Genomic DNA, 27,789 nt, shown 5'->3' with positions numbered 1-27,789 from the left:
TGCCCTTTAGGAAATTCCAGTGTACAGAATTGATTAAAAGCTGATGGATAGGGGTGCCTGAGTGGCTCAGTCGGTTAAGCATCCAACTTCGGCTCAGGTCATGATCTCGCGGTCCGGGAGTTCGAGCCCTGCATCATGCTTTGTGCTGACAGCTCAGAGCCTGGAGCCTACTTCAGATTCTGTGTCTGCCTGTCTGTCCCTCCCCTGTTCACGCTCTCTCTCTCTCTCTCTCTCAAAAATAAAGATTGAAAAAAAAAAGCTGACGGATAAAAGGATGTGAGTGGTAGTGGTGCTGCCTTGAGTTTTGATGCTCATGTGTGATCTCAATAAATAATGCCTCTTTGTCTTGAAAATCATTGTCTTCTGCATGATCCTTTGCACAGTCCTCTCCCACATTAGCTTCTTGCTTCTGGAAGCTCGTTTTCTATCATATGCAGGCCAGGCTAGCTTGTTGAAGACATGGGGACCACATGAGAGTCAACACCAATATACAGACACATAAGTTAACTCAGGATGAACTGCAAGCTTAGTTCAAGTGTACAAATGACCTTAGAGGAGACAGAACTGCTCAGATGGCCTCCACTGAAGTGTTAATATGAATCCATTAGATACATGGAATTCATAATATGAATCATAAGTAAATAAAACGGTCATTTGATCCACTGAGTTAGGGAGTGATTTTTATTGTATTAATATAAAACTATACAATGCAAAACAATACAATAAATATATAATATGATGTGGTAGGCATTGAAGATAGAAGAGATATTTTGTGGGAAGCTTACCTCAATAGGGATAAATGGGATCAAGGAAAAGAAAAACTCAAACGGGATAAACTGGGGCCTTGGAAGGGGCTCATTTTTCATTCATTGGAAAAAGAGTTCTTTATATTTCCTATTTTATATGAAATAGAGGAAAAGGAAGGATCAAGTGTCATTATGGAGATTCTAGTCTTCAGTGACTTTGAGAACTGTAGACAGGTGGCTATGTGGATCCATGCCAGATGAAGTCTTGGTATTATCCTGCAGTTGTGCCTTTTTGTAAATCACTATCACCGCCGCTGGCTTGGATTCAAGAGGTTGTTGTGCTGTCACTGATGAAATAAAAAACACACAGTTGTCTTATATAAGTACATTCTGAGGCCTGACACTAGACTCATCGTAATTACTGAAGACATGTATGTTCCTAAAGAAATATATATAAAATTAAGCAGTCTTATAAAATGGACTGCCGCCAGGTAGCTGTGACTCACTAGGCTCAAAATAATACTAGCTCTAGTCTCAGGGGAACTTCTCCTAGCCCTGTTAATTCCTTATTTACAAATTTATTTTGCATCCATTATCTTACTTAATCTTTAGAACAGTTCTAGGATTTAGACATTATTTTCATACACACTTTACTTATTTATTTTTTAAATATTTATTTTATTTTGGGGAGAGCCAAAGGGGCAGGGGCAGAGAGAGGGGGACAGAGGATCCGAATTGGGCTCCGTGCTGACAGACTGACAATAGCGAGCCCAAAGTGGGGCTCGAACTCACGAACCATGAGATCATGACCTGAGCCAAAGTCAGATGCTCAACCGAGTCACCAGGTGCCCCCATCCACATTTTAGAGATGAATAAACTGATACTGAGCTAGTATAATTGGCCAAAGGTAACATAGTTGGTAAACAGGGGCACAGGAATTTATACTTTGGAAAGGCTGTTTAGCATCAAGTCAAGTCCTTTTTTCTCAATGATGCCAGTTATTTCCAACCTGTTTCAAAGAGCACTGGAATCCTGTGGTGCCCCAGGGATCACTGGGCAGAAAAAGGAAAGAGGAGGGAATAAAACAGGCAGTGCTCCGTGCCACTCACTCTGGTTTTGACCAAATCACATCTATTTTATATCTACATATATATTACACATATATATATACACATGTATATATGTGTAAAATATATAAATATTTTTATATTTTATATATTATAAATATAAATACATAATTATGTATTATACATAACTACATATATAAAAGTATAATATATATATACGGGACCCATTTAAAATTTTGTTTGAAAAAATTCCCAAACACTATATCATACCATCATGTCTCCAAATGCTATCATGATCCACAGTAGAAACTTCTTGAAGCCAGAGACCTCATCTTATCCTTTCTTTGGTCTCACAACAAGGTGAGACCTCCCTTGACCTGTGAACCAGACTTCGGAAGAAGGCGCAGATGGAAATCATTGCCCTGGGGATGTGCTCTGGGCTCTAGAACAGCACTGGCTAAGCATCTCCCATGAACCCTGACAACCTTGCTGTCTGTTTCTTACCAAAGCCAATTAAATTATTCATGGTACCTGCAGCATTCTCGCTGTTATCACAGCTCGTTGAGCTCTCTCCCAAGAGGGAAGTGATGTCTTCCCCAAATATCTTGAGGCAGTTTTCAATGAGAAATTGTACAAGAGAAACCTGTAACACAAAAAGACAAAAATGAGGCACTTTTTTTCATATGGCATAGTTACAAGTCACATTTTGTATGTGAATCTTGGATTCTAACAAAAAATGTGAAAGAATTCTGAGGAAAAATTCAGAGTTGATAAAAATATATAGAAAGCAGAGTTCTCTAAGTAATAACTGTGATACTTTCCAGTATAATTTGGGTACAGATTTTAAAATGCTGTTCAAAAGTGGGCTAAAGTTATAATTTGTGACCTTGTTTAATAGCTAACATTTTGACATCAATGGTTACATCTTGAAAACTAGGATAATTTTCAAAGTATAACCTACCTTATTAAATTTTTCTTTTCAAAAAAATTTGTTTCCAGTTTTATTGAGCTGTAACTGACATATATAACATCTTATTAAAATTTATAAAACATAGACAGGGGTGCCTGGGTGGCTCAGTCGGTTAAACATCTGACTCTTGATTTTGACTCAGGTCATGATCTCATGGTTCAGTTTGTGGGCTTGAGCCCCAGTCAGGCTTTGCACTGCTAGTGAGGAGCCTGCTTGGGATTCTCTCTCTCCCTCTCTCTCTTTGCCCCTGCCTTGCTCTCTTTCTCTCTCTTTCTCTCAAAATAAATAAATAAGCCTTAAAAAAATAAAACAATAAAGCATTGACAAAAACTTATGAAATCCACTTCTTAAATGAAGAAGTATCTTAAACTTAGGAAGCAGTGACTTCTGCGTTTTTTGTGTGTGTGTGTGAAGGAAAACTCATGCAGCTGGAGAGAAAACATGGCTGTCTGTCTAACTGCAGTACTTCCTCATGTATCACCTTGCTTCACGCTCACTTTCTGGGTGAGCTTGGGGAAGAGCTGTGATCTTATTAAGCATGTTGTGGTTCCATTAGGATATTCTGGAATCTTTTACCAGTTTCCTTATGACATAGCAGATGCAAAATAGTAGCCATGTATTTTTCTAAATGAACCACAACTGGCAGAGGAAGGCCGATGTATTTGGAGCCATGGGTGCTCATGTTGCCCAAGCCACCTAAGATGTGCCAGTAATGACCAGAGGAGCTGGATGTGGTCACCATTGTGTGCTGAGGAAACCATGGCTTTGCCCAAGGTTACATGTCCCTCAAGGATTAGGCTAAAAGTTGAACCTTGACTTGTCAAACTCCAAAGCCCAGGCTCTTTTCTGTTGTATCATGGCACTCCTCTCTGGTTTGTTCAGGCAATCTAGTGTTTAGTCTCCTGGATGGGGACAAAGCCACTCAACTGCTCTGAGTTCCCCACTTAACAACACCCCTTGCCATACCCCACCAGAGCAAGACAATGGACCCTGCCACTTCAGGGCAGCATGACAAAAATGTGCACTTTACAAAACTGATCCATCAGAGTTGCTACTGCAAATTTCAGGTTCAAAGTAGGGATTCTACTCAGCAGAGGATAAAAATGAGAGCTCTCATTACCTTTTTTATGAAGTTGCTTCCTAATCCCGAGCTGCAGGAATTAGATGAGCAAAGAATGCTTGGGGCTATACACACTGATAAATTGTAAGCTGTCATCTGATTGGATGAGGAATGCTGCTCAATATTGTATAACACTCCAAAAAGGTATTGCAAGAGAACAACATTCACTCTTGGCAGCTGGTCTAACAGCCTAAAGTTAGAAAAATGCACTTTTAAATAAGGCAAGTCATTTCACTTAGGAAGTTGGAAATATAAAGACAGGGAGCAGAGTACTTCATTGCGTATCTAGAACACAACCCACTGTAACGGAGTGCCAGGCATGAACGTATACAATAATGTTTCACTGAATTCAGTTCCTGAACCAGATAAAACTTCTCTGGTTAAATGTTTGACAAACTGAAGTTCGTATCACTGGCAGTTGATGCTGGAGCAGCCCTTTTAGCTCAGTGGATTTTGTCTACCAGTTTCATATATTCAGAAGGTATAACATGGTCAGGGATTCCACATTAATAAGATCAGGAGAAACATAAGAATTCAATAATAGCATTAAGGCATGCCTCTGTTTTTAAGTTGGCCTCCATGGGTGTGAAGAATTGAAACTCTTTGGCATTATTTTAGTGGACAAAGCTATAAACTATAAGCCAATATTTTTCTAATAGTACGTTGGTTGTATTTTTCAGACATGCCCAGAGTAGAGTAATTACTACATCATTACCTCTGGGCTGCAGTTACTTTCTCCTCCTCATTCCCTTGATCAGCAACAGCAAGCCATTTGTCATAGAGATCGGATGAAAATATGCTTCCTGGGATATTTCGAAGAAAATCCTTATGTACATAAAAATAAATAAGTAAATAAATATAATTCTTATAGAAAATATATACTGGAAAACATTTAGTTGAAAAATTGAGTTCAGTCCCCATTCCTTCACAGATACCCAAACTGTGACCCACACAGAGCTCGGTTCTCACTCTCCATTGACTTGCACACACACAAGCAGTGCTTGGATTTTTTCCCAACTAAAACTTAAGAGCATAAAAGCAGAGCCTAGGCTTTGGTAGAAATGAAGATAAAGCTCCCTTCTATCATCTGTAATTTACTCTTTTGTGTACATTTTAACAAACTACTACAAAGTGACAGGTCCAGAGATAGACCATCTTAAATTCTATTTGCTTCTTGTACAGAAATACACATACCCATTTTTGCAAATAGCAAATAGCACAGTGCTAGCTCTTTAGACACAGTGCTAGCTCCTAATTCTAGCAAGAAAAGTACTGAAACAAACAAAAAACCACACGTGTGCTCTTGCATACATATCAAGAAAGAACTAAGTCTTCTGACTTGAGGTGTATGTGCTCCTTGGGAGAATGCTACCCTCATACTTGCATCATTTTTCCTTTTCTTAACTGTATAAAAGTAGACAGTCTAATGGCAAACTCATTGTCATCCTTGTGATATAGTCCTTTCTAGTTTAGGCCAATTCTCCAGTTAGTTTGACATGATATTATGAAGGTCGAGGTTGCAAAGCCTGATTCTCCACCAAGATCAGTCAACTTTAGGAAGAAAAAACTTTAGAAATGTCTATGAACCATATCCATAAGTGGCCACCCCCTTCCTAGTCTGTGCTTATAACATGGAAATAGGAAAGAATCTACAAACTCTTGGTAGAAAAGCAAGGCAACACTCATCTTACTATTTGCATACCTGGTGTATCATCATTCTTTTCCCCTGTTTCTTGATGCCTCTATGTATATTACTGGTATATATTACTATGGCCCCAGTGTAGTTGTGGTAGCTAAGTCATTTCTGGACTATTTCTATTTATCATATGGTCAAACATTAATGGGGGATCAGGAAAGACCAAACGTGACTGAGATTCTAAGATAATTTTAGTAACTTGTTTGTAGTCATTACTAAATTAACATATTTTTGTTCAGAGCTGTTAACAAGTGTCAAGATGGATTAAGTTCGTTCTCTGTTCTATTATTCCTCTTATAGAAATGTAACTGGATACTTGTGATTTAGCTGTAGCATTTCAAAATTAATCTATTTTTTGTGTAAATCCATTGAATTTTCAGAATTCCAAACTAATTTTGTCTATTGCACCCAGTTTAAAAGTTAGATTTATAAGAAGGGGCATGTGGCAGGAAATGGTTATCATGTAGTTTTAACCTTGGGATGGTGGATAAAACATGACAAATATTAACAAAGGATGCCAAGGATGGTAAAGGTGAAAGGCACAATTGGTAAAGTCGTTCCTATGCTTTTAAAGTACAACACATTAAAAAACATGGGAAAGAGTGATTAAGTGGACAGACATTTTGGTGGCCTCATTGAGCCTTTTTTGATCATAAACTTATTTTCAAATGTTTAATATGAATTTTCTTTTGGAAACTTTGCCTTCATTGTTATGAGGGTGGTGAGAAAGTCATCAAAAGCAGGACATTTGCTTTGGTAAATATTCTGTGTGTGTAAGCATATATTTTTGAAATTTATTATTACTAGTATTAGTACTTTGCATGGTGTCTTCAGGAGTGAAGGTGGGGAGGGTGGGGTGTGATGAAATATGGGATTTTTAACTCCTAAAGTAGCTTCTTTAAATTTTGACTTTGTGACGTGTATTTCAGTTTGTCAGATACTTAATCTATTATGCCTATTATGGTTCTTGGGCAATCATGATGAAGGACACCAATAATAGCTTCAGTTACTCATGTGTAGATAATGCTAGAACTTTCCCTACCTTTAAGACAGATGCTACCACAAGAACAGATTCACTGTCCAAGTTCACTTTGTCCCCAGAATTTAGTTTCTCCTTCAGGATTCTGCATGATTTCATATTGGCTGATTTCCTGAAGATGCCTTCTGTGAATGGCCCTTTTTGATTGATAAAGCAAAGCATATCCTATAGAAAGAAATGAAAAGTACATGACATTTCATATCCATAAGTTCAGAACACAAGCTTGCCTCCTTTTTGAAAGAGCTAGGGAATGTGACCGTACCGTGTTTTAGAGCTGGAAGGACTAAAGTAAATTTGGATTTGTTTTTTCAGCGTCTTTAAATATATTGTCTACCCAAAAATACACTTTACAGTCATACACTAAACCATTTTAAACACTTGTTTTAATCAGATTTTTTCCTTTTCAGTGAATTTATACTTTTAAAAAGTTAGTCTCTGTGTCAAGGCCTTTGTAGAATCACCCTTCTCTCTCCTACCCCGCCATTCTTCTTCCATTGTTCCCTTACATGCATGCTATTCCCCAAGTGTGGGAATCTCTTTGCCACGCTCATTTTCCATTTGCTTATTCCTCTTTAAGTGACTGTATACTCCATTCCTACTTCTTCTCCTTCTTTCCCTCTTTTAAAATCAGGCTCAAAAACTCTCTCCTCCTTCTCTGATTACATTCCCTTCCCATGAGTCTTTCATTGCCTTTAGTTGTACCTTCATGTCCTCTGTCTGCAGTGTAGAAAGATAATAGGGGCTGGAGCCAGGTAGTCCAAAGGATCTGAACTCTATTATGCTACTTATCTGGTGTGTGACCCAGGGCACATACATTTTTACTGAGGCTTTTCTAATTCATTTGTGAGTTGGGATGATGATATTCATAGCTACCCCCTAAATTTGCTGTAATGCAGGGACTGGGGTAGTACCTAGCATGTAAGTAACATCATAAATTTCTTCATATGTAGCATAACATTCCCTACATCTAGTATAGTGCTCAGAGAAACCCTGGATACTCAATAAATGTTAACATTGACAATTCAGTACACCAATTTGAGATAGGACAGGCCGAAGTCTGTGGTTTTCATTTGACATATTCTATTAGTATTAACAGATTCAGGGGCGCCTGGGTGGCAGTCGGTTAAGCGTCCGACTTCAGCCAGGTCACGATCTCGCGGTCTGTGAGTTCGAGCCCCGCGTCAGGCTCTGGGCTGATGGCTCGGAGCCTGGAGCCTGTTTCCAATGCTGTGTCTCCCTCTCTCTCTGCCCCTCCCCCGTTCATGCTCTGTTTCTCTCTGTCCCAAAAATAAATAGTATTAACAGATTCATATTTGCCAGAAGATGAGTCACTATGCTTCGTGAGATATTTTGAGTTGTACGATTGAGTAGACTCAGCTGAAGGAGACTAATATGAGCTCAGGAAGGCAATGAAAAGAGAATGTGAAGATGAGATAGACTCTCAGAGATTCATGCACACAGTCCATATTTTCGCTGGTCTGAACAGGCCTATGTGGGTCTTTGTGGAAACAAGGAGAATGGACAAGAGTTATCTTTTCCTGTTGTATTTGCCTCATGACTTTGCAGTACCTAAATCAGATTTTATTCTTTGAAGTAATAGAAACAAAGCTTCTCAGCCAAATCCAGGAACTGGCTAATTATTTTTCCATTTGGTTGTAGATTTGGATGAGAACACTTGGCCTCTCAGGGCTCCCCCTCCTCAGGAGGGCTAACAAGAGACCAAAATGAGACCTACCAGAATGGGGGAGGGCAGGTGGTCATTATCACACACATCCATGAGGGAAACTCCAAAGAGCTGTGCTGGCTTTGCAGAAGGTGGAGCTGTGCACTGGCTGTCCTGGCAAGCTCTGGGGCCCCACCTAAGGGCCCAGTTTATGAAAGGATTCCTTTTAACTGTCTTCTGGCCTGAACCTAAGGAAGAAATGAGAGTAGCAGTAGTAGAAGTTAATTAACCTTAATTTTTTCCATTTATGTTTTACTGCATGTTCATTGCTATGGCTAGAAGAGGGAAATTGAGTCATTTGTGTAGTATTCTCCACATTCTGAAATTGGCTAATACCATCCTTATGGTGCTACTGTGTTCTTCCCCATATCCAGCAAACTGATAGTTAAAACTGGAGACTTGATCAGACTCAGGGTCAATACTTCTGGTGCCATTTACTACCTATTATACTGCATCATGGGGCACTTAGCCTGTAGTTGTTAGTGTCCTCTTGTTAAGTATGATCAGTGGATTCAAGTGTCAGATCCAGTTTTAAAAGCTAAAAAGATTGAGTATTCAAATCAAGCAGAGTTTGGTAATCATCTGCTTTCACAGTAAGTCTTCTCCCAGACTTAGATTTCCTCTTTGGTTTTCTGAATGTTCCACTGTCTCTGATCAAAAGGATCTGCCTTTCATGACACAATCTGCCTGACCCCACTTCTCAGCCAGCCTGAGGCTCCTCTACGCTGAGCCATCTCCATGGATGGCTTTATGCGGGGGCGGGGGGTAGGAGAGGGGGTCCATGGGAAGTAGTCTTTACACACTGGCTATGTGGGAAGATTATCCAGGTGGCTGTGTTTGTTTGTTTGTTTCTTTCTTTCTTTCAAGTTTATTTATTTTGTGAAAGAGAGAGAGAAAGAGTGTGTGTATGCAAGTGCATGTGAGCAGGGGGAGCTGCAGGGAGAGAGAAGAGAAAGAACTCCAAGCAGGCTCCACGCTGCCTGCACAGAGCCCAGCTTGGGGCTCGATCTTCCGAACTGTAAGATCATGACCCTGAGCCGAAATCAAGAGTCAGCCACTTAGTCGACTGAGCCACCCAGGCGCCCCCAGGTGGTTGTGTTTCTTGTGACACCCCACCAAGCTACCTGGAGATGGTTTTTAATTATCCAACACTCCCTATCAAAGGCATGCAGAAGAAGAGCTTTACAAAGAAAAGGTGATCAGCAGTGGAAAAACTGAGTTCAAAGTTTCTACTGCTCAGCTATCAATGTTTTCCTTATAAGGTACCTTAACATTTGTTTAAATAATCTGCTTAAATAACTGAGCTCTTTAAAAGTCCAGAGAAAAGTCAAGTTACAACTTGGATAAACAGATGAGCAACATTTCACCAAATACCCTTAAACACCCATCCACTGGCTTCTCTGGGATGTAGTGAGGGCATCACCATGTCCACTTACATGGGTGGCAACACTCACGGTGCTTGATCAAAGAGACCAGATCTAAGAACCAGAAGTGTCCTGGTTCTGCCACTTAGGCAAGTTGCTCAAAAATCTTTAAGCTTCGGGTTGCTGAAATTTAACGTAAATGATGCTACCTACAACTCATTGAACTAAATATAATGTACTACTCAGCACAAGGCTTGGCTCATGGCAGCCTTAATAAAAGTAATTTCCTTGCTGAGAGGGCCTAGGGCAGTCTAGATATCAGTCTCTTCCCCCCAAAGGAGACCTCACTCCCATTCTCGGTTTCATTTTGCAACCTCTAGAAGGTATGCAATCATGAAGGAATGCCACCACTTTGCCTAACTAAGGCTCTCTCTTCCCACCCTGAAGTCCATACCCCTGACATTTTAAAAGGAGTGAAGGAAGAAAGCAAATACATTCTTAAATCTGGAAGGAGATTCCTGTACATCAAAATGTACAAATGTTTGCTTAAGATACAAGTTAATATATAAATTGAGTTGTTGTAATGCAACCTGGTTTCCCTACTCTTACCCTAGTTTTATTTTTTGGAAAACTATCCAAATATATTCCATTATTGAGCTTTAATTAAGAATGCTTTTAAGAAGAGTGTCGTATAAAGCCATATACGACAAAGCCATAAATCTAGCTACTCCATGAGTATATACAGAAAGCAAATACATGGGGAGTCTGAGTGGCTAAGCATCTGACTCTTGATTTTGGCTCAGGTCATTTCATGGTTCATGGGACTGAGCTCCATGTGGGGTTCTGCACTGACAGCGTGGAGCCTGCTTGTGATTCTCTCTTCCCCTTTCCCCTTGCCCCTCCCCCATTCATGTCACTCTCTGTCTCTCTCTTTCTCTCTCTCTCAAAATAAACAAACATTTAAAAACAAAAAAGCAAGTATATCTGAAGTCCTATACTTTCTCAAAGACATTTTTGGGCTTAGCTGGACCTTTTGTAATGTACATTATTTGGTGTTAGAGTTCATGTTGCCTCTGTGACTAATAAAAATATATGCTATAGACATGAAAAATATGGGAATGATTAAACAAGCTAACTCGATAGAAATCTATCCTTTCTCAAACAGTACTGGCAAGATTTGGGTTAGCACTTCCTAATGATCGAGATAGAGTATGAATATTAAAAAATAAAATTTTTGAAACTTTGAGGTTATAGAATAATGATAATAACAATAAAAATACTTCCTTTTTTGACCCCAGTGCTTCTCAGGTTAATATCACATTTTCATCAGAGAATGAAATATCAATGAGGGAATATTGGCATGGTGGGGAAAAATAGTAAGACAGAAGATTAAAAAGCCCTAACCATAAAGATCATCTAGTTCCAGTCTTGACATGGGTCTGAAACAGATGTGGCAAGTGGGGGTAGAATTAAGAGTTCAGTTCTAACTAGAACCCAAGGCCACTTCAGCCTAAGCCCAGAATAAATGCAATTCAATTCTGTAACTCTTTACTCCACTGAAGTTCTTCTGTTCCAGGTGTGTTTAAGCCACATAGACTAGACATCACACCTCCTGTGATGGCCTGAGATAGTAGACAAAACCCTGGAATAGGGAAAACATGTTTCTAGACCATAAAAATCTTGTGCTCTAAGAAGACACACAGATGTGTACACACACAATAGTATGTGGAAAGTGCTCTGGGGATACAGAGAAAAGAGTAAGGGTCTACCTAGAAGAATTAAAACAAACGGCCTTCCGAGAAGTGAGTCAGGTCTTGATTTCAGACCTTTTGGAGTTTCTCTAAGCCTGATTCTGGGTGGGTATTGGGTTCTTGCCTATACTGTCCCTCCCCACCCCCACACGGAGAATAAGCTCTGTGTCATGAATTTGTGTTCAAGAGTGGAGATATGAGCTAAAAGAAGGCACTTGAAGGAAGGGAAGGGGCTCACCTCTCCCTTGCTGGTTCTGCACTGGGTGCCTGGGCTTCAGGATGAACTGGCCTTGCATCTCTGGGAACCCCTCCTTTGGAAGGAGGGGCTCCTGGAGGGTGGAAGGAGAGATGGAGGCCTCTGGTCCCTGTGGCAGCAGTGGAGTAGATGGAAGATGGCTCATTTTAATTCCATAGGGATGTTCATGTCCTAAATGGAGAAAAGTCTAAATGTAAATTCAGGCTGGTGCTGATGGCTGTCATCAAACCTACCTTAACATGAGTGTATGCATCACATTGGTATATGCTGCTATTCTCCTGGGGATTCCTCTCCCATATACCCATATACACCATATACCCTCTTATGGGGGACACGCTGCAGAAATCAGGTGCTCAAGGAGAAGATTTTAAAAAGAGAAAAGAAAAGTTAAATCATGTTCCTTTGCTTGGAATACATAGATTCATCAGTGCATTGCTCTGCACAATGTTGGCTTTTGCTGTTTCCATCTGACAATATTTAAGGCCTTCTAGTTTCTGCCTTGACACTAACTAGATCTGTACACCTTAGGCAAACTACTTGACCCCTCTGAGTCTTACATTCATCCTTTGAAATGCTTACCCACAAACTTATAAGGAAATGAGTAAATATATTAATAAAAATTGGTGATTAATATTTTTTGAACAATTGAACATAGTATTTAAAATTTTTTTTTAACATTTATTCATTTCCTGAGAAAGAGAGAGAGAGAGAATGAGTGGGGGAGGGGTAGAGAGAGAGGGAGACACAGAATCCAAAGCAGGCTCCAGGCTCTGAGCTGTCAGCACAGAGCCCGACGCGGGGCTCGAACTCATAAACCACGAGATCATGACCTGAGCTGAAGTCTGACACTTAATCCACTGAGCTACCCAGGTGCCCCAGTTGGCCACAGTATTAAGACTTGCTATGGTCACTATTCTCTCACACATGATATGAGTCAAACAGATTTTTCATTTCCTTTTGTCAGTTCTAGAGCCAGAGCTACTCAAGGGTGATGGGATGGGATGGGTGGCCTTTATGCTTTGTGCTTCCCTCCCACTGCCACCCTCCCTACCAGGGCTGTCCTGCAAGCAAGGATCAGAGGGAAGGCTGTACTGTGTTGGAAACTCAGCAGCAAAGTGCAAAATGGTGTTTACAAAGTGGAAAACCACACCCCAAATCATGAACAGTTGCCTGCCAAGTGATTTGTTTTGCTCTTTCATGTTTTAAATTGTTTCCTCTCCATAGAACTTTCAAAAGACCCTGTGCTGTGATACAGATTTCAGTTTTTAAGAATAGAATGAAAGTTCTCTTTCTGTCATTTCTGGTTTATTATTGTATGTAACTTGGGGAGCTTTTGCTGCTCCTTTTCATCTGGCACAGATGAAACATCAATGCTCGGTTCACGAGAACCACAGTGACTTCCCTCCTTTAAGGCAAAAGAAGCTTCTATGACAGCAGTACAACCAAATCACCAAGATAGCCAGCAGTTAATCCGCAACTGAGAATTGAGAGCATGTTAAGAAAGACATTTCAAATGCTGCTAAAGGATCATCATGAATGACAGGCTCTTCGGATTCCTTAGAGCTGCCTTCATGCGTAAAGCTGTTCCAAGTCTCAAAAGTTATCATCTACATTGTTTTATCTAAATCAATGCACTTTATTAAGATAAATGTATTTAAGTATTTAATTTTTTCCCCTTTTATTGCTGAACGACTTTTGCAAGATGTCAACGTTAACACAAAAACATTAAATGGTGGAGTCAGCTATGTGGTTGGTGATTCTCTGAGAATATATGTTTCATAGAAAAAATTTGTTTGTTTAGATTTCCAGGTCAGTTGAAGATATTCTTTAGATCACTTGAAAAAGAGTAATAGCCTCACAGGATTATTAAAAGGATAAAAAATGCATATAAGAGGGAATGCTCTAAGATTTCGAGCAGAAATCATTGTCACTATTACTATACATTACTGTACTTCAAGGTCTGCTACAGATCCTGTCTTCTTGTTTTAATTTTTCTATTTCTGGTAAACACTGAGTAAATTTGCTAATCCAAAGATTTTTTTTTTTCCTTTTCTTTTTTTCTTTTTTAGATCACTCATGCTAATCACTATTTTAGGAGAGGTGCAATGTGTTTATCAACAACCTTAAGAACCATGCTGGAAAAAGCTTGAGAAACAGCAAAGTACAGGTGGTTTAGTCAGTGAAGACTGGACGAGTTTAAATGTGATTATCTCATTTTCTTTATTATGCTGAAAAACTTATGGGCACAGGACAAGTGTTTGGTACATATTTATAACTGGATTCAGAGACATGACTGGATTTTAGAGGACTCTCAAAATAGAGGCTACTTAGTAGTTAGGAAATGGAATTCAAGACTGAAATATGAAAAATAAATGTATGGGAAAAAGAAATTCCAATCCATTTTGATTTCATACCTAAGTAAGTGGGTAAATAAGTGAGTAAATAAAAAATAAACAAAAACTTTCAATACATGTCTATTTGTCAGGTAAAAAAACGATAGAGAAGAAAAATTTACATTTCTCTCCCCAACTAGACCATAAGCTGCTGAATGAAGACATGTTATCAGTGCCTGCTAAAGAGTAAGTGCCCAGGAATTATTTGATAAATGTATGAGTGAATACTGCATGTGATTTTCACTTTTAAGGGTATTTAAGCTAAAGACAGAACAATCATTACCTTGAGACTTAGAGGTACAATTCTGAACCTACTCAATCCCATCTTAGATTGTCCCTGACACTTACCAATTAGTGGTTGTGGGGCTTCTCCTTTGCCAGAACTGACCCACAGCTGATAGTCTTTCTCAGAGCCCTTGGAAACAAAAAGATTATGCATCACAACAAATCTTTCACAGTACTTGAAGAACACATTTTCTTAGCATTTCTATGTTTTGAAAAAGAAAGAATTAGGGCCGGTATAAATGCTATTTGGTCTATGGAGGTAGCTGCAATTTTTGAGTTAACAACACTTGTTAACTTGTTCCCCTCACAGCCTCCAGTAGACCTTCTCAGATTCTTGTCATTTCTTGATAAAGGCTGGAGAACCACAGTGCAATCCAGCCCTCACTTCGTGGGTGGCCCTTGGCATAAGAAACCACAGTTGTGCCCCTTCACCAAGGAGGAAAAGTCTAATCTCAGAAGTCCTGCCTTCTGCTGTCTCTAGACTCCTTGGATAGTGTTGGCTTTTGCCTCCAAATGTCCCTGCACAGACAAGCATATTGTCCAGAGAGCCACACACCCTGCCATGACGATTCCTGAGCAAAGTAACTTGAAAGGCCATAATAGCTCAACAGCCCTGAGCAGACAAATGCCCAAGAAGCTTTGAGGAGATAGGAAGTGAAGTCAAGCCCCACTACAGGGAGAGAAGGGACAAGAACTCTAACCTGGAGAACAAATCAGATGCAGAAAACAATCACTCTGTGAAGAATTATTGCCTGATAATATTGGAAATCCCACTTGAAACTAACAAGTCTAAATTATAAAGATTGCTGAACTATTTTAGAGAGTCTTCTAGGAGGATAAAGTAAAATATGTTTGAAATGGAGTTGTTGATGATAGGTACTATGCTTGTCTTTGACTTCTGATTAAAAATCATGGCCTTGCCTTGAGGAGGGTCAGAGGTATGGAAAGAATCACAAGCACACACACACACACACACACACACACACACACACACACGCACACAGCTAAATCAGCTCAAAATTGTATTGCAAATAGGAAGTAAGAGCTAATAAGAATCTTTTCTCTTAAGGTGGGGTTCAGAAACACTATGTTGGAATCCCTTAAATCAGACATACATAAGACAAATAACCCCAGTTCTTCATTAAAATGGAAATTGTTGTCTAGTGAGATGGGTCACTTCAAGCAAAGGAAAATCATAAACATGAAATAAAATGAACAATATCATTAATCAGTCTTCCCAACTTCATCTCTAAAACCACTCACTCTCTTTCCAAGATTTAATTCTTATGCAGGGTGTATATATCATACAGAGATGTGTATGATATACAATCATAAGCATTGTTAGAAATCAATGTAGAGATGTGTTTTACTCACTACATATCAATTCAATTTTATTTCAAATGTATTACTAAATTTTGTTTTTACAGAAATAATTGAGTTCTTATGCCAAATTCTGGTTGCCCTGAATTTTTAAGGGCCTTTATTATACCATTGGTTCAGATAGAATTTCAATACAAATCTTGTAATTATGTCATGTCACAATAGCAAGACACTTTCACACTTACAGAGGATTTTATATAAGAAGCTGTGCTTTATAAGTGCTCCCTCAGTTTTGTCAACCTGACTGTCACCCTCTCTTTTCCCTTACAAAGCATCCCCTCAAATATACCCTGGGGTGCCTGGGTGACTCAGTCGGTTAAGCATCCCACTTCAACTTAGGTCATGATCTTGTGGTTTATGAGTTCCAGCCCATGTCGAGCTCTGTGCTGACAGCTCAGAGCCTGGAGCCTGCTTCAGAGTCTGTGTCTCCATCTCTCTGCCCCTCCCCTGCTCATGTTCTCTCTCTCTCTCTCTCTCTCTCTCTCAAAAATAAACGTTACAAAAATTAAAAAATATATATGTACCCATTTCTTTCATCAAAAAAAAAAAAAAATCAGCAACTCATACTAGCCCCATCAAAACGTAAGGAGCTGAAACAAAACTGGATGAAAGTGATGTGTACACAGATGCCCCCAGATCCATGGTCTCAGTCAGAACTTGTCTTCTTTACCAGTTCCGAAGGGGCATTAGCAGTCTCATCCTTAGGACCTATATCAAGGGGATGTAGCTTCTAGCCATGTGGTCTTCATGTCAACATTTACAGCAAAACATGTAATTTAAGACTCATTAAACTGAGATTGAGTCCTTGGGTGATGACCAGGGTAAATAGTGATGGGGAGGAATCAGGAAAGATGACACAGAAAGAAGAGTCCACTAGAGAAGGAAATATTTAGAAATTTTGAAATATTTTACTGTCTATGTATAGAATGTCTACAGTGAACTGCATGTTGTTATTAGCACTCTAAAATTATAGCCCAATTTTTTGCTCTGATTTTGAATTTGCACAAAATTGAAAATGGAAATACCAGAAGAGCGCCCATGTATATAGCTTCACTGCCTTCAATTTCTCAATTTGGGGTGGGGGGCAAAATATGGCTATGATATCTTTAATAATCAGCTGCTTTATAATGGGAGATGCACAACACACACTCACATACACACACACAAATCTCAAAGGTCAAGGTTGGTTTTTAACTAAAAATAGTTTGCAGGCAACTTACAGTTATTCCTAGCATTGGTAGTGACATGTTGATAATGTCATTCGCTGTGTCTGAATTTGCCACTGTTACAGTTACAGACTATAGAAAAGAAATAAAGAAAAATTGCTATAAATCGAAAAAAAATGAAACCATGTGACTAATTATTGTCAAATTATTACCCATATTCTAAAGGCAAAGCTTGCTTTCAGGTAATGACAAAATAAAGCACATGAAGAGCATACACTCTTAATTATGTTTTCATTTCTTTATATAACATGAAGCTAGTGGGAAGCAGTAAAACATATATTTCTCTTAACGGATTTGTGGCACACAAAATACAGCAGCTTAAGCAACAAAACAAACAAACAAAAGACTGAGAATCCCAAGAAGATGCATGGGCTGATCCTCAGCTCCATAAAGCTAGTTCCAAAATGGAGCAGAGTGGATAGTTTAAAAAAGAGGAGCTGGATGTTTTTCTCTCTTCCTGAGTTGTGTTTTTATATAGTATGGCTTTATTCATTTGCAATTACACACTCAGTTTCAGCAAAATCAGAATAAGAACTAGCTATAAAAGACATTTTTAAAAAATTACTATTTGGTCAGTACTTTCTTTGTGTCAGGCATCATAGTTCCTAAGGTTTTCATTGTTGAAATCTGTTGAGACAAATAAAACCAAGGAGTCTAGGAGATGAGATTGAAAAGTTTAGAAATTTACATTCCATTCCCAACTCTGCCAGTGAGTGGGTTATTATTTATAATAGCTCTCTACCATACCTTACATTGAGAAACTGCTCTACAAAACTAGGAAAACAGTTTACAGAAAATTACCTGAAAGGGATTAATGGGATTCTGAGATATTATCTATAAGACTATCTGAATTCCAAAAGACATTTTAAAATAAGACAATATGAGGGGCGCCTGGGTGGCTCAGTTGGTTAGGCGGCCAACTTCCGATCAGGTCATGATCTCATGGTTCATGGGTTCGAGCCCTGCATCAGGCTCTGTGCTGACAGCTTGGAGCCTGGAGACTGCTTCGGAATCTGTGATTCCCCCTCTCTCTCTGTCCCCTTCCCCAGCTCATGCTCTGTCTCTCAAATAAATAAATAAATAAATAAATAAATAAATAAATAAATGTTAAAAAAATTCTTTTTAAAATAAGACAATATGTAACCAATAAGACAATATATAATATTATTAGGCAATGAGGCCTATGTCCTTTGATAAAGAGTGCTTAAAGAAGGCAAACAGCACAAGTGGACACTCATAGGCCTTAAAAATACTAAGAACAGAGTTAAAAGAAACCCTTTCATAATTCATTACTTGGCCTTTCATTGTATTTTTCTTCTTATGAATGGAATGCAATTATTTGATATGTCAGATGGCCATGAAAGTTGATAATCAGACTTTTATAAACAAAAGCATTCATTGATTTCAAACTACCTGTAGCTTTAAGGAGTATAAAAAAATGTTTAGAACCCAGCAGCAGAGATCAGAGCACTCAAAGTCAGGGATGTAAGGGGCTTCCTATGCTAAATTATCTAGGAGGATTCAAAAGTCTGACTGGGTCTTAGCTTGAGATTTAATTAGAAGTAATGGTTCTGCTATTTTTTAAGATGTCTGAAAACCTTTCAATACAACTTAAAAAGTCTCCCATGAAATCTTTTTAATGTAAAAAAAAAAAAAAGATCTCTTTTGAAATGCTAATATCACTCCTTAATTTATTTGGTCTGCCAGATAATGGTTTTCAAGGCATAAGGAACACACTGTGTTCAAAATAGTAATTCCAAGGATGTATGTAAATTTTCCTGCATGTCATATGTTCTCCAAAACACAAATTTCAGTAGATAGAGCTCTTTATAAACAAATAACTTTTAAAGAAATAAACTGTTTTTTGAAATTATTTAAAAGAAAGGGAAATATTGCCTTCTTTTCTCATATGAAAAACCAGGAAAATGTGATCAATTCTCAAGAGCTAAAGCCAACTCTGAGGTGATCTAGATATTCAGATTGTTAGGCAAAAACAGCAATTACAATAATGCTCAATGATACAAATGAAAATATGCTCATAATACACAAAAAGGGATGCATCTTAGCATAGAAATTGAATATATTTAAAAATAGAAATTTTTTTATCTGAAAAATATATTAAAGAAAAAATTTACTGGCTAGGGAACATCATATAATGGGGACGACAAATGGCAGTCAGTGATTTTGGAAAATAGATAATAGAAATTATCCAGTCTGAGGAAGAAAAGGGGAAAGAAAGATTGAAAAAAATTAACAGAGTCTGAGGGACCTGTGAACAGTATGAAAGGGTCTAATACACATATAATTGAAATCTCGGAAGGAGAGAAGAAAGAAAATGGGGAAGAAAATATTTGAGGTAATAATGACTAAAAGTCCCCAAGTTTGATGAAAGACAAGTTTATAAATTCAAGAAGTTCAGAATATGCCAAATAGGACAGATTCAAGAAAACCATGCTTTGATACTTCGTAGCCACACTACGAAAAACCAAAAATAAAGAGAAAATCTTGAAAGTGGATAAAGAAAAATGACAAATCACCTTCAGAGGATTGGTGTTTGAATGACCCCAGACTACTCATCAGCACAGAAAGGAAAAGAGAGTGCAAAACCTTGAAAGGGCTGAAAGGAAACAATTTGCAAACAATTTGTATCCCCAAATCTATCTCTCAAGAGTAAAGGTGAAATAAAGCCATTTTCAGATAAAAGAAGGAAATCTGCCTACACCACATCTGCACAACAAGAAATGCTGAGGATCCTTTCTCTAGGATGAAATGAAACTGTGTTAGGGGGAAACTTGGATCTTAGGAATGAATGAAGACCATTAGAAATGTTTCTTTTGTGTAAATTATACATAAGTTGATTTTTTAAAAATTTCAAACTAATTTTCCATGAAGCATTCTGAGTGTAACCCACTCCCACAGTTGAAATCAAAGCGGGCAGAGACGAGAATGTGCTCTGCTGTGTCTCTGCTCTCCTCTCCATTCAGTGCATCTGTCTGGTGCCTGGAAACAGATCAAAATATTTGCACGGCCTTTCCTTTGGCCAGGAAGTAACTGTCTTCAACTACGTCTTTTTCCACCTTCAAATACTATTTTGTGTGATCTCGAGCTACTGTAAAGTGTTACAGAAAAAAAAGTGTCATTTAAAAATACCCAAAAATATCATTGTAAATGTCTTGGCTACTGCACTACAATTTCAGAAATCAAACTTTATACAAATAACTGGGGCAATTGGTTTGATTTTTTTTTCTCCAGTAGCATAAAAAAAGTGAGATAGAAGTCTGCTGATCCCTTAAAAGTGTCATCCCTCTGAGCTCAAGTCAATCCTGATATTCCTTGGAACAAAAGACCTTTCAAAGCTCCCCTGCATTTGACATAACGACTGAATGTAATACCTGACTCTTGAGTGGATCCTGTACTAGAAAGGAGACGTTATCAAGGTCAACTGACAAAATGGGAACACTAATGGCGTGGTAAGGCATTATACCAATGTTACATTTACTAAAGGTGATAACTACAGGGTGGTAATAGAAGAGAATACCCTTATTCTTAGGAAATACTTAGGTTTAAGGATAAAGGGCCATGGTGTTTGTATGAGCCTCAAAAATAAGTGTATACATACACATAATAGAGACAGAGAAAGAAAAGAAATGGTAAAGCAAATGGAGTAAAGTGTTACTGATAGGTGAATCCAGGTAAAGAGTACAGGGGGTGTTTTTTGTACTATTTTTATTTTTGCAACTTTTCTGTAAGTTTACAATTATACCAAATAAAACATCATGGGGAAAAAAGAACTGTGGAAACAATCCAAACCATTCTGTACATAAGTAGTGACCATTGGAACAAAATGTTTTAATTCTAGTAAGATATACCTGCGTGTGAAAATCACTTTACTAGAAGCCACTGTAATTGCTATTAGAAGGATTCAGAGAAATATTATGGGCATTTAACATGCAATATTTTTCCATGCTTATGCACTGTAGCTAGCATGGATTCCTCTTGCTTCATATTACCTAAGATTCACTTTTTATGTATACAAAGACATACGTGTAGACAGGGAAATCCATTTTCCCACATGGCACTTTTTTAAATACTCTCTCTTCCTCTCTTTTCTTTTCTCCTTTCTACCTCATTTTTTTTTCCTTCCCTCCCTCCCTATCTACCCCTCCATCTCCATCTCTTTCATTCAGTCTGAATCAGGAACTTGGAATTTAATTTTTAGTCTTAAAAACACTTACACCGCCACAGTTCTCGATGTCTCCAGTGAAGATTTGGAGGGGAATGCTTTTTGGCTGGTCCTTCTCTTTGGCTAGATTGATGTACCTAATCAAATTCAATAATAACCCAAATTGAGTAGGATGAATTAGCTATTAGCTTACTTTCAAATCAATCTATGTTGCTAATATTTTCAACATACTGTGTCATTTTTTAAAAGCATGTAGGGGCACCTGGGTGGCTCAGTTGGTTAAGCATCCGACTCTTGATTTTGGCTCAGGTCATGATCTCATGGTTTATAAGATCAAGCCCTGCATTGGGCTCTGTGCTGACAGCATGGAACCTGCTCAGGGGATGCTCTCTCTCCCTCCCTCTCGGCCCCTCCCCACTCACTGTCTCTCTCTCTCTCTCTCTCTCTCAAAATAAATAAACATTTTAAAAAAAGCATATAAATAAATAGCCAAATCAAATTATGGGCTGGAAGAAAACATGCAAAAATATTTCAGGAAAATGAGACATGACTCAGAAAACAACAGATCGCTGTCATGATGTGAGATCTGAGCAGCAGATCCAATGGTCAAAGCTTTCCTACCTAGACTGGAGGGCCCAGCCCCTTCCTGGGCTCCAGGGCAGGAATTAGCAGTTGCTTTGACAATCAGTGAGTAATCTGCACTTAAGGAAATGTATATTTTGGGAATAATGCTAGCTCCAATCATTAGGTTGGAAAGAAGGGGAAGATGAGAGTGATAACCAGAACTTCATCAAAAATAAGCAAAATATGCATAGAAATGAGAGCACATTATCTGCAGTGGCAGCCAGGGTAAATCTAAATAAGAAATTATTTGGAATAGTCTAATAATACTAAGGAGAAGGAGAAGAGTTTGAGGGCATGATTTTGAAGAAATTTGCATTCTTTTATCACGGGTTAAAGATTTAAAATATGTATACTGACAAAATACCTTTGAAGGAAAGAGCACCATTTTTCCTTTAGTTCGGAAGACCTGCAATTTAAGAAATGGGAATAAAAATCAAACTCAAACTATTAAGATCACCATTCAGACAAAAATAGCAGCAGCCAGTTATTATTGATGTGGTTGCATGTGTAAGTTGTACTCTCCTCACAATCGAGCTTTTGATGGACCCTGCTCATTTATGAGCAGTATTACAATAATGGGAAATAGATCCTAAAGGGGAAGAAAGGTTGGTTTCTAATCTAAACGCTTAATTGTAACTATGTGATGCAAGCTATGCGATCACGGGCGTGTTGCTTACCCACTCTGAGTTTCAGTTTCCAGAACTGGAAAAAGTTAATTTTACCTCAGAGTGTTCCTGCCCCTGCAAGTGCTATTCAAATATAAAGAAACATTATCATTCAAATTAAATCGTACTTAAGAAATTTGGCATTTGGATGGAACTATCTTGGCCTAGAAATAAGAATATCTTTTTAGGAAAAAACACCCATAATATTTTATTTCTTTATACATATTAGCATATTGTAATATGTTAAATTAGTTCCTAGAAAACTTATTCTTCATTACTATGATCCTCTGAGCAAAATCAGTCCATCTACGGCTAAATTACTAAAGGTTATTTTCTGTGCTAAAGTTTCCCTAGGATTTAGTAGCAAAAAAATGCGAATGTTTTAAACCCTATTCATATGTGGACTTATCACTTACTAGCATATTTTTTTTTTTTGTGGTAAATTACACATAACATTGAACATTAGTGACCTTTAGTACCTTCTCACTATTGTGCAACCATCATGACTATCTAGTTCTGGAACATTTTAATCACCCAAAAGCAAACCCAGTGTCCATTAAGTAGTCGCTCTCCATTTCCCACTGTCTCCAGCTCTTATGCCACATTTTGTTTATTTGCTGATACACACTTGGGTTGTTTCCTTTTTTTTTTTTTTTTTTTTTTGCTTATTATCGACAATGCTGCTATGAACGTTTGTGTATCAATTTTTGTATGAACATGTTTTTAATTGCTCTTGGGTATATATCTGGAAGTGGCATTGCTGGGTCATATGATAATTCTGTTTAACTTATTGAGGAACCATCAAACTATCCACAGTGGCTGCCACATTTTATACTCCTACCAGCAACACTGCTCCCCACTCCCTCCATCACCATTTTCAAGATCTGTTTCATCAGAAAAATGGAACACCCATTTAGCATCCCAACCTGCATGGACATAGCTTCTAAATATGTATGCCAATCTGCAGAACAGTAATAATAACAAGTAACAAAAGCAGTAGGTGCCAGGCATTCTTATAAATGCCTTATATATATTTATACAGCTTTTTAACTAACCTAACGTGCAAACCTGGCTTCCGCATTTTCTCTCTCATTAGGAAAAAAAAGTTTCTTGGAAATTCCCTAATCAAAGACTTTATATATTATCAACTGAAACTATTTCCTTCCATTTGCAACATGGAGAGGCCATTAAGCAATAGGAACTGATAATCTTTTCAGAAATATGTCATGGAAAAGAAGACATGCAGAGATGATATACATCCACATTTCTTCCCAGTAAGTTTTGAAAATTTTTCATTATGTCAACAGCTGCATTACGGAATTTAATAAATTAACAACTTGTAAACATTTTCGTTGTCTCATCTTTATGATGACACGTGAGATTTTGGTGGAGTGGGGCGAGGAGAAGAAAGAAGGGTGATGTGTTCATGTGATGAACACTCATTGTGTAAAGCAAGAATGAGACTTGGGGTGTGGTTGTTTCAAACAACAGATGTAAATGCTGCATGACCCCTGTAAAACCAGGAATGTCTCTCGGGATGCCACATTCCCCATCCTCATGTCAGCCTGAAAATGTGTCTTGCACAACTAATCCCTACTCCATGAAATCAAACTTTTGCTTTAGACTGTCACCTCTCTATAGATACCAACTAAGACAATCTGTACACGGCAATTCAGGCAATCTCATATTCGATGGCATAATTAATTTATTTGTAGTAATTACATCTTATTTTTAAATGGATTAACTTGGGAATATAAAAGCAATTTTTCAAATTTAACTGGACTATTTAATAGTACTTGCTCAAGAGAAACATTCCTATGATTTACAAACACAGAGAACTCCCTGGGAATTAGGGGGCAGGATATTGGAGTGAGGCCCTAGAACCACACTCTCTTGATTCTCTTTCCACATACCCAGAACACCCAACTCCTCAAGTGGCTCCTAGAGCACACTTGAAAGACCACTGATCAAAACCAAAGGAAGTGACTCCAGTAGTCCCCACTCTATGTTATCTTATTCCTTACATTTGCACATAAAAACCTTTTTGGAGAAAGTACAAGGCAAACAAGTGTCATTGATGGAGGTTCAAAAGTGAGTCACTGGCTTGATATACAATCAGGTTAAAATGTTTTCCTTTCTAACCCATGTAAATACAAGACCAAGCTGTAAGTCTTACCTGAAGGTGGCCACAAAGTTCACCGTGGGCCAGCCCAAGATGAAGGACCTCTCAGCATTGATGCTGGTATCTCCCACTTTGTCCGTACAGTTGGTTATCCACATGGTGCTCAGTGGTATTTGATTTTTTATCTTAAAGGTGTTTTTATAACTAGAAAGAAAGATACCCACACAAGACGTCTGTTAGTTTGTTTCATAAATGTGATGGGGGCAGCTGTGCTCGTGAGACACCAGGGCTCGTTGCTCCAGGGCACGGTGTGCCTCCCTCATCTCTACTACCCTCTGTGCACAGCCCAGCAAATGGTTACATGGGCTTTTACGAAGCGTGTGTTGAGCAAAGTCTGGCCTAGGAAGACCCTCAAAACACTTTCCCTAGCCATTTTTCTGAATGTTGAGTATTAAGTAGAGAGTATGTATTTTAAAGCACTTAAAGAAAACCCTTAATTCATTTATTATTGTTAGATTTGTGACTTATTATTACATATAATTTTATGGTTATTGTTACAGTTAATTATTCATTTATGTCTTGCTTACTTCAAAAAGTATTTGAGGGCTGAACAAAAATACACAATACATTATTATTTTTTTTTTTTGAGAGAAAGAGAGAGAGAGTACACAAACACAAGTGGGGCAGAAGGAGAGGGAAAGAGAGAATCTTAAGGAGGCTCCATGCCCAGCACAGAGCCTGGCTCAGGGCTTGATCTCATGACTGTGAGATCATGACCTGAGCTGAAATCAAGAGTCGGATGCTTAACCAACGGAGCCACTGAGGCGTCCCAGATAAAAATAGTTATACAGTTTTTTCCTACAAGAGACAAACCAAAAACAAAACATAAGCTTGCATCAGAAATATTTAAAAGTTATTTTCAACCTTAAATAAAAATATATACTGTCAGGGTGCCTGGGTGGCTCAGATGGTTAAGTGCCAGACTTTGGCTCAGGCCATGATCTTGCAGTTCGTGACTTCGAGCCCTGCATTGGGCTCTCTACTGTCATCACAGAGCCTGCATAGGATCCTCTGTCCCCTTCTCTCACTCTGCCCCTCCCCTGCTTGCTCTTTCTCTCTCACACATGCACACACGCACACACACACACACGCACACATGCACCCACACACATGCATGTACTCTCTCTCTCTCTCTCAAAAAGTAAATAAAAACATTAAACAAAAAATCTTTTGGGATAATATTTCTACCCTTTGCCATGGCCTGTGTAGACCCTGTGTGACTGGATCCCTGAATACATCTGATCTCATGCTCCATACTTTAGGCTCCAGTCAAATCCACCTTCCCTGAGCCGCTCCCCCCAAGGGACCAGGTGGCACCCACTTAGGCCCGCTTAGTCCCTCATCCTAGAAGTTTCAGTCATCTTGTCTAGGAATGTGACTGCTTCTCATCTAATCTAGTTTAAATGCTGCCATCTTGGAGAGGCCCTCCTAGACAACCCCTCACTAATACCTTCCCATCTTCTCCACGTGGCACCCTTCTGCCGGAAGCACTAATCACAATCTATACATCCCCCCCCTCTTATTTTTATCATTTATCTGTAGGTCCCAGGCAAGAGAGACACCACCTGTCACGTTCTCAACTGTCTTCTCTACAGGAGCACAGTACAAAACAAGACTTCCATAATTGAATGAATGAAGGATCAAAACACTTGCAAAAACAAAAGAAAAACACAATGTTTTCTTACAGTAAAGGCTAATGGAAATGTAACTTTATGATAATCAGAAAGGTGTATAGCATAGTATACATACTCCGTATTAGACATCAGCAACAAATCATTGAACAAGAAGAGGTGCCGTTTCTGCCTCCTCCAGCCTTGCTTGAGTTCAACAGGGCCATGGATAAGCAGGGTATGGGTGGCACCCTCAGATGATGTAGTGTTTTCGCTGTGGGCGTCCATGTCAACAGAAGAGCTTTCCCTGCAAATACATCAAACACCATGGAGCAGCTGGTTACTGAGTCAAATACATACAATATAGTTTTATGCTAAATGTCAGGGTTCACACAACACTAAAAATTAGTCTCAACCTCCAAAGCAAGACTCCAGAGCTCAAACTCAGGAATCACCAAGTTATAGGAAGCTATCAAAAGAGATAAGATCACTTGGGGAGTTGATACAGATGGAGACAGTTTCAAGGACAAAGCCCTTGGGGCATGCCAACTTTTAGAGGTGGGGAGGAGAAAGCCACAGAGCTAATCACGAGCTGTTATTTGGGAGGGGAGAACCAAGAGGCCAAAGGTAGAGAGTATTATAAGAAGGTAGACCACTACCAAAAAACAAGACAATTTGTGGCCTAATATAAAACAAAATGATGTTTGTGAAGAATTAGGTACAACTTGGCTTCATGTTAACATAAAATGTAGATAACTGAAGATCCTGGAAAATTGACCCCAGTCTTATCTTAATCAACATTCAAACTTTGGGGGAAATTCTCAAACACCAGCAAAAATCATGGAAACATCAAAAAGTTTCTAAACATAAGAGTTTAGCTACTACTTGGCTGAGCTATGACTCTGACAGGACTTTCTGGTCATCATGGGTAAAACAGCTAAATTGTACAGAACGCAAAAATTCTTTCATAAATAGGATAGATTATTTCACAGACCAGAAAATTTTCTCTCATGGAGCCAAGAAAGTGTCTTCCCCCCAGAATGTAAAGCTGCCTCCCTTCTGCTCAGCAGCACTGAATCTTATGAACATGAGTAGCTTTTCATGAAATCAGTGAAGTTACGAATTAGTCCATATGCGTTAGAAGAAACAAAAGAGCACAACACTTCCAGTTACTGTCAGTCTGTTTTGATGATCAAAAATAGTATATTAAAAGACTACCTTATAAGGTGAAGCCTTGAATGGCCACCTAAAAGTTCAGCATGCTTTCTGATTGACGTGAACATCCATTTTTCTTCAGTTCTTGGCACTGAAAATCGAAGTGAGTCTACAGCACGTGGCGGAGTACTGTAAAATGCTTGAAGCCTGAGGATTCCACAGTAGTCAAGATCACTGCCATTATGATGTCACGGTTCTAAGGCTTTGGTCATAACTGACAAACTGACACACTTGTTTCCCTGATTTGGCCTCTACCTTTTGATTTTTTATTTTGAGCTAACTGTGGATTCATAT

The 27,789-nt window shown here is 38.6% G+C and overlaps 1 protein-coding gene and 1 long non-coding RNA gene across 2 annotated transcripts in view; one reads left to right on the top strand and one right to left on the bottom strand.

The window, feature by feature from the left end:
* The window catches only part of LOC112858613 (uncharacterized), a 235,018-nt gene extending 211,184 nt beyond the window's left edge, over positions 1-23,834 (top strand). Inside the window, exons 6-7 of the long non-coding RNA XR_015250260.1 lie at positions 20,269-20,486; positions 23,585-23,834. This is a non-coding gene — a long non-coding RNA (uncharacterized LOC112858613). The remainder of the gene's footprint in view (positions 1-20,268; positions 20,487-23,584) is intronic.
* On the bottom strand, positions 664-27,789 carry LOC112858810 (rho GTPase-activating protein 20-like). Its single transcript, XM_086704307.1, has 14 exons — positions 27,499-27,789; positions 26,420-26,587; positions 24,665-24,814; positions 22,188-22,229; positions 21,252-21,336; positions 17,011-17,088; positions 14,474-14,540; positions 11,715-11,903; positions 8,374-8,549; positions 6,642-6,803; positions 4,619-4,728; positions 3,904-4,093; positions 2,345-2,456; positions 664-1,093 (listed from the first exon to the last, which is right to left on the bottom strand). Exons 1-14 carry the CDS (start codon positions 27,561-27,563, stop codon positions 948-950), a joined length of 1,740 nt encoding a protein of 579 aa, XP_086560433.1. The 5' UTR covers positions 27,564-27,789; the 3' UTR covers positions 664-947.

Source organism: Puma concolor, chromosome B1, assembly GCF_028749965.1.
Source record: "Puma concolor isolate L17-30 chromosome B1, mPumCon1.1.hap2, whole genome shotgun sequence".
Lineage (NCBI taxonomy): Eukaryota > Metazoa > Chordata > Mammalia > Carnivora > Felidae > Puma > Puma concolor.
The sequence above is the reverse complement of the archived record's forward strand: the minus strand, read 5'-3'. Positions and strand labels throughout refer to the sequence as shown.

Bases quoted from the DNA above. Each gene is read 5' to 3' on its own strand.
- LOC112858810 (XM_086704307.1), bottom strand. From the start codon at position 27,563: ATGTTCACGTCAATCAGAAAGCATGCTGAACTTTTAGGTGGCCATTCA. The intron at 26,588-27,498 runs GTAGTCTTTTAA...ATGTATTTGCAG, and splicing joins TCAAGGCTTCACCTTATAAG to GGAAAGCTCTTCTGTTGACA. The intron at 8,550-11,714 runs GTGAGCCCCTTC...TTTCTTCCTTAG, and splicing joins GCAGAACCAGCAAGGGAGAG to GTTCAGGCCAGAAGACAGTT.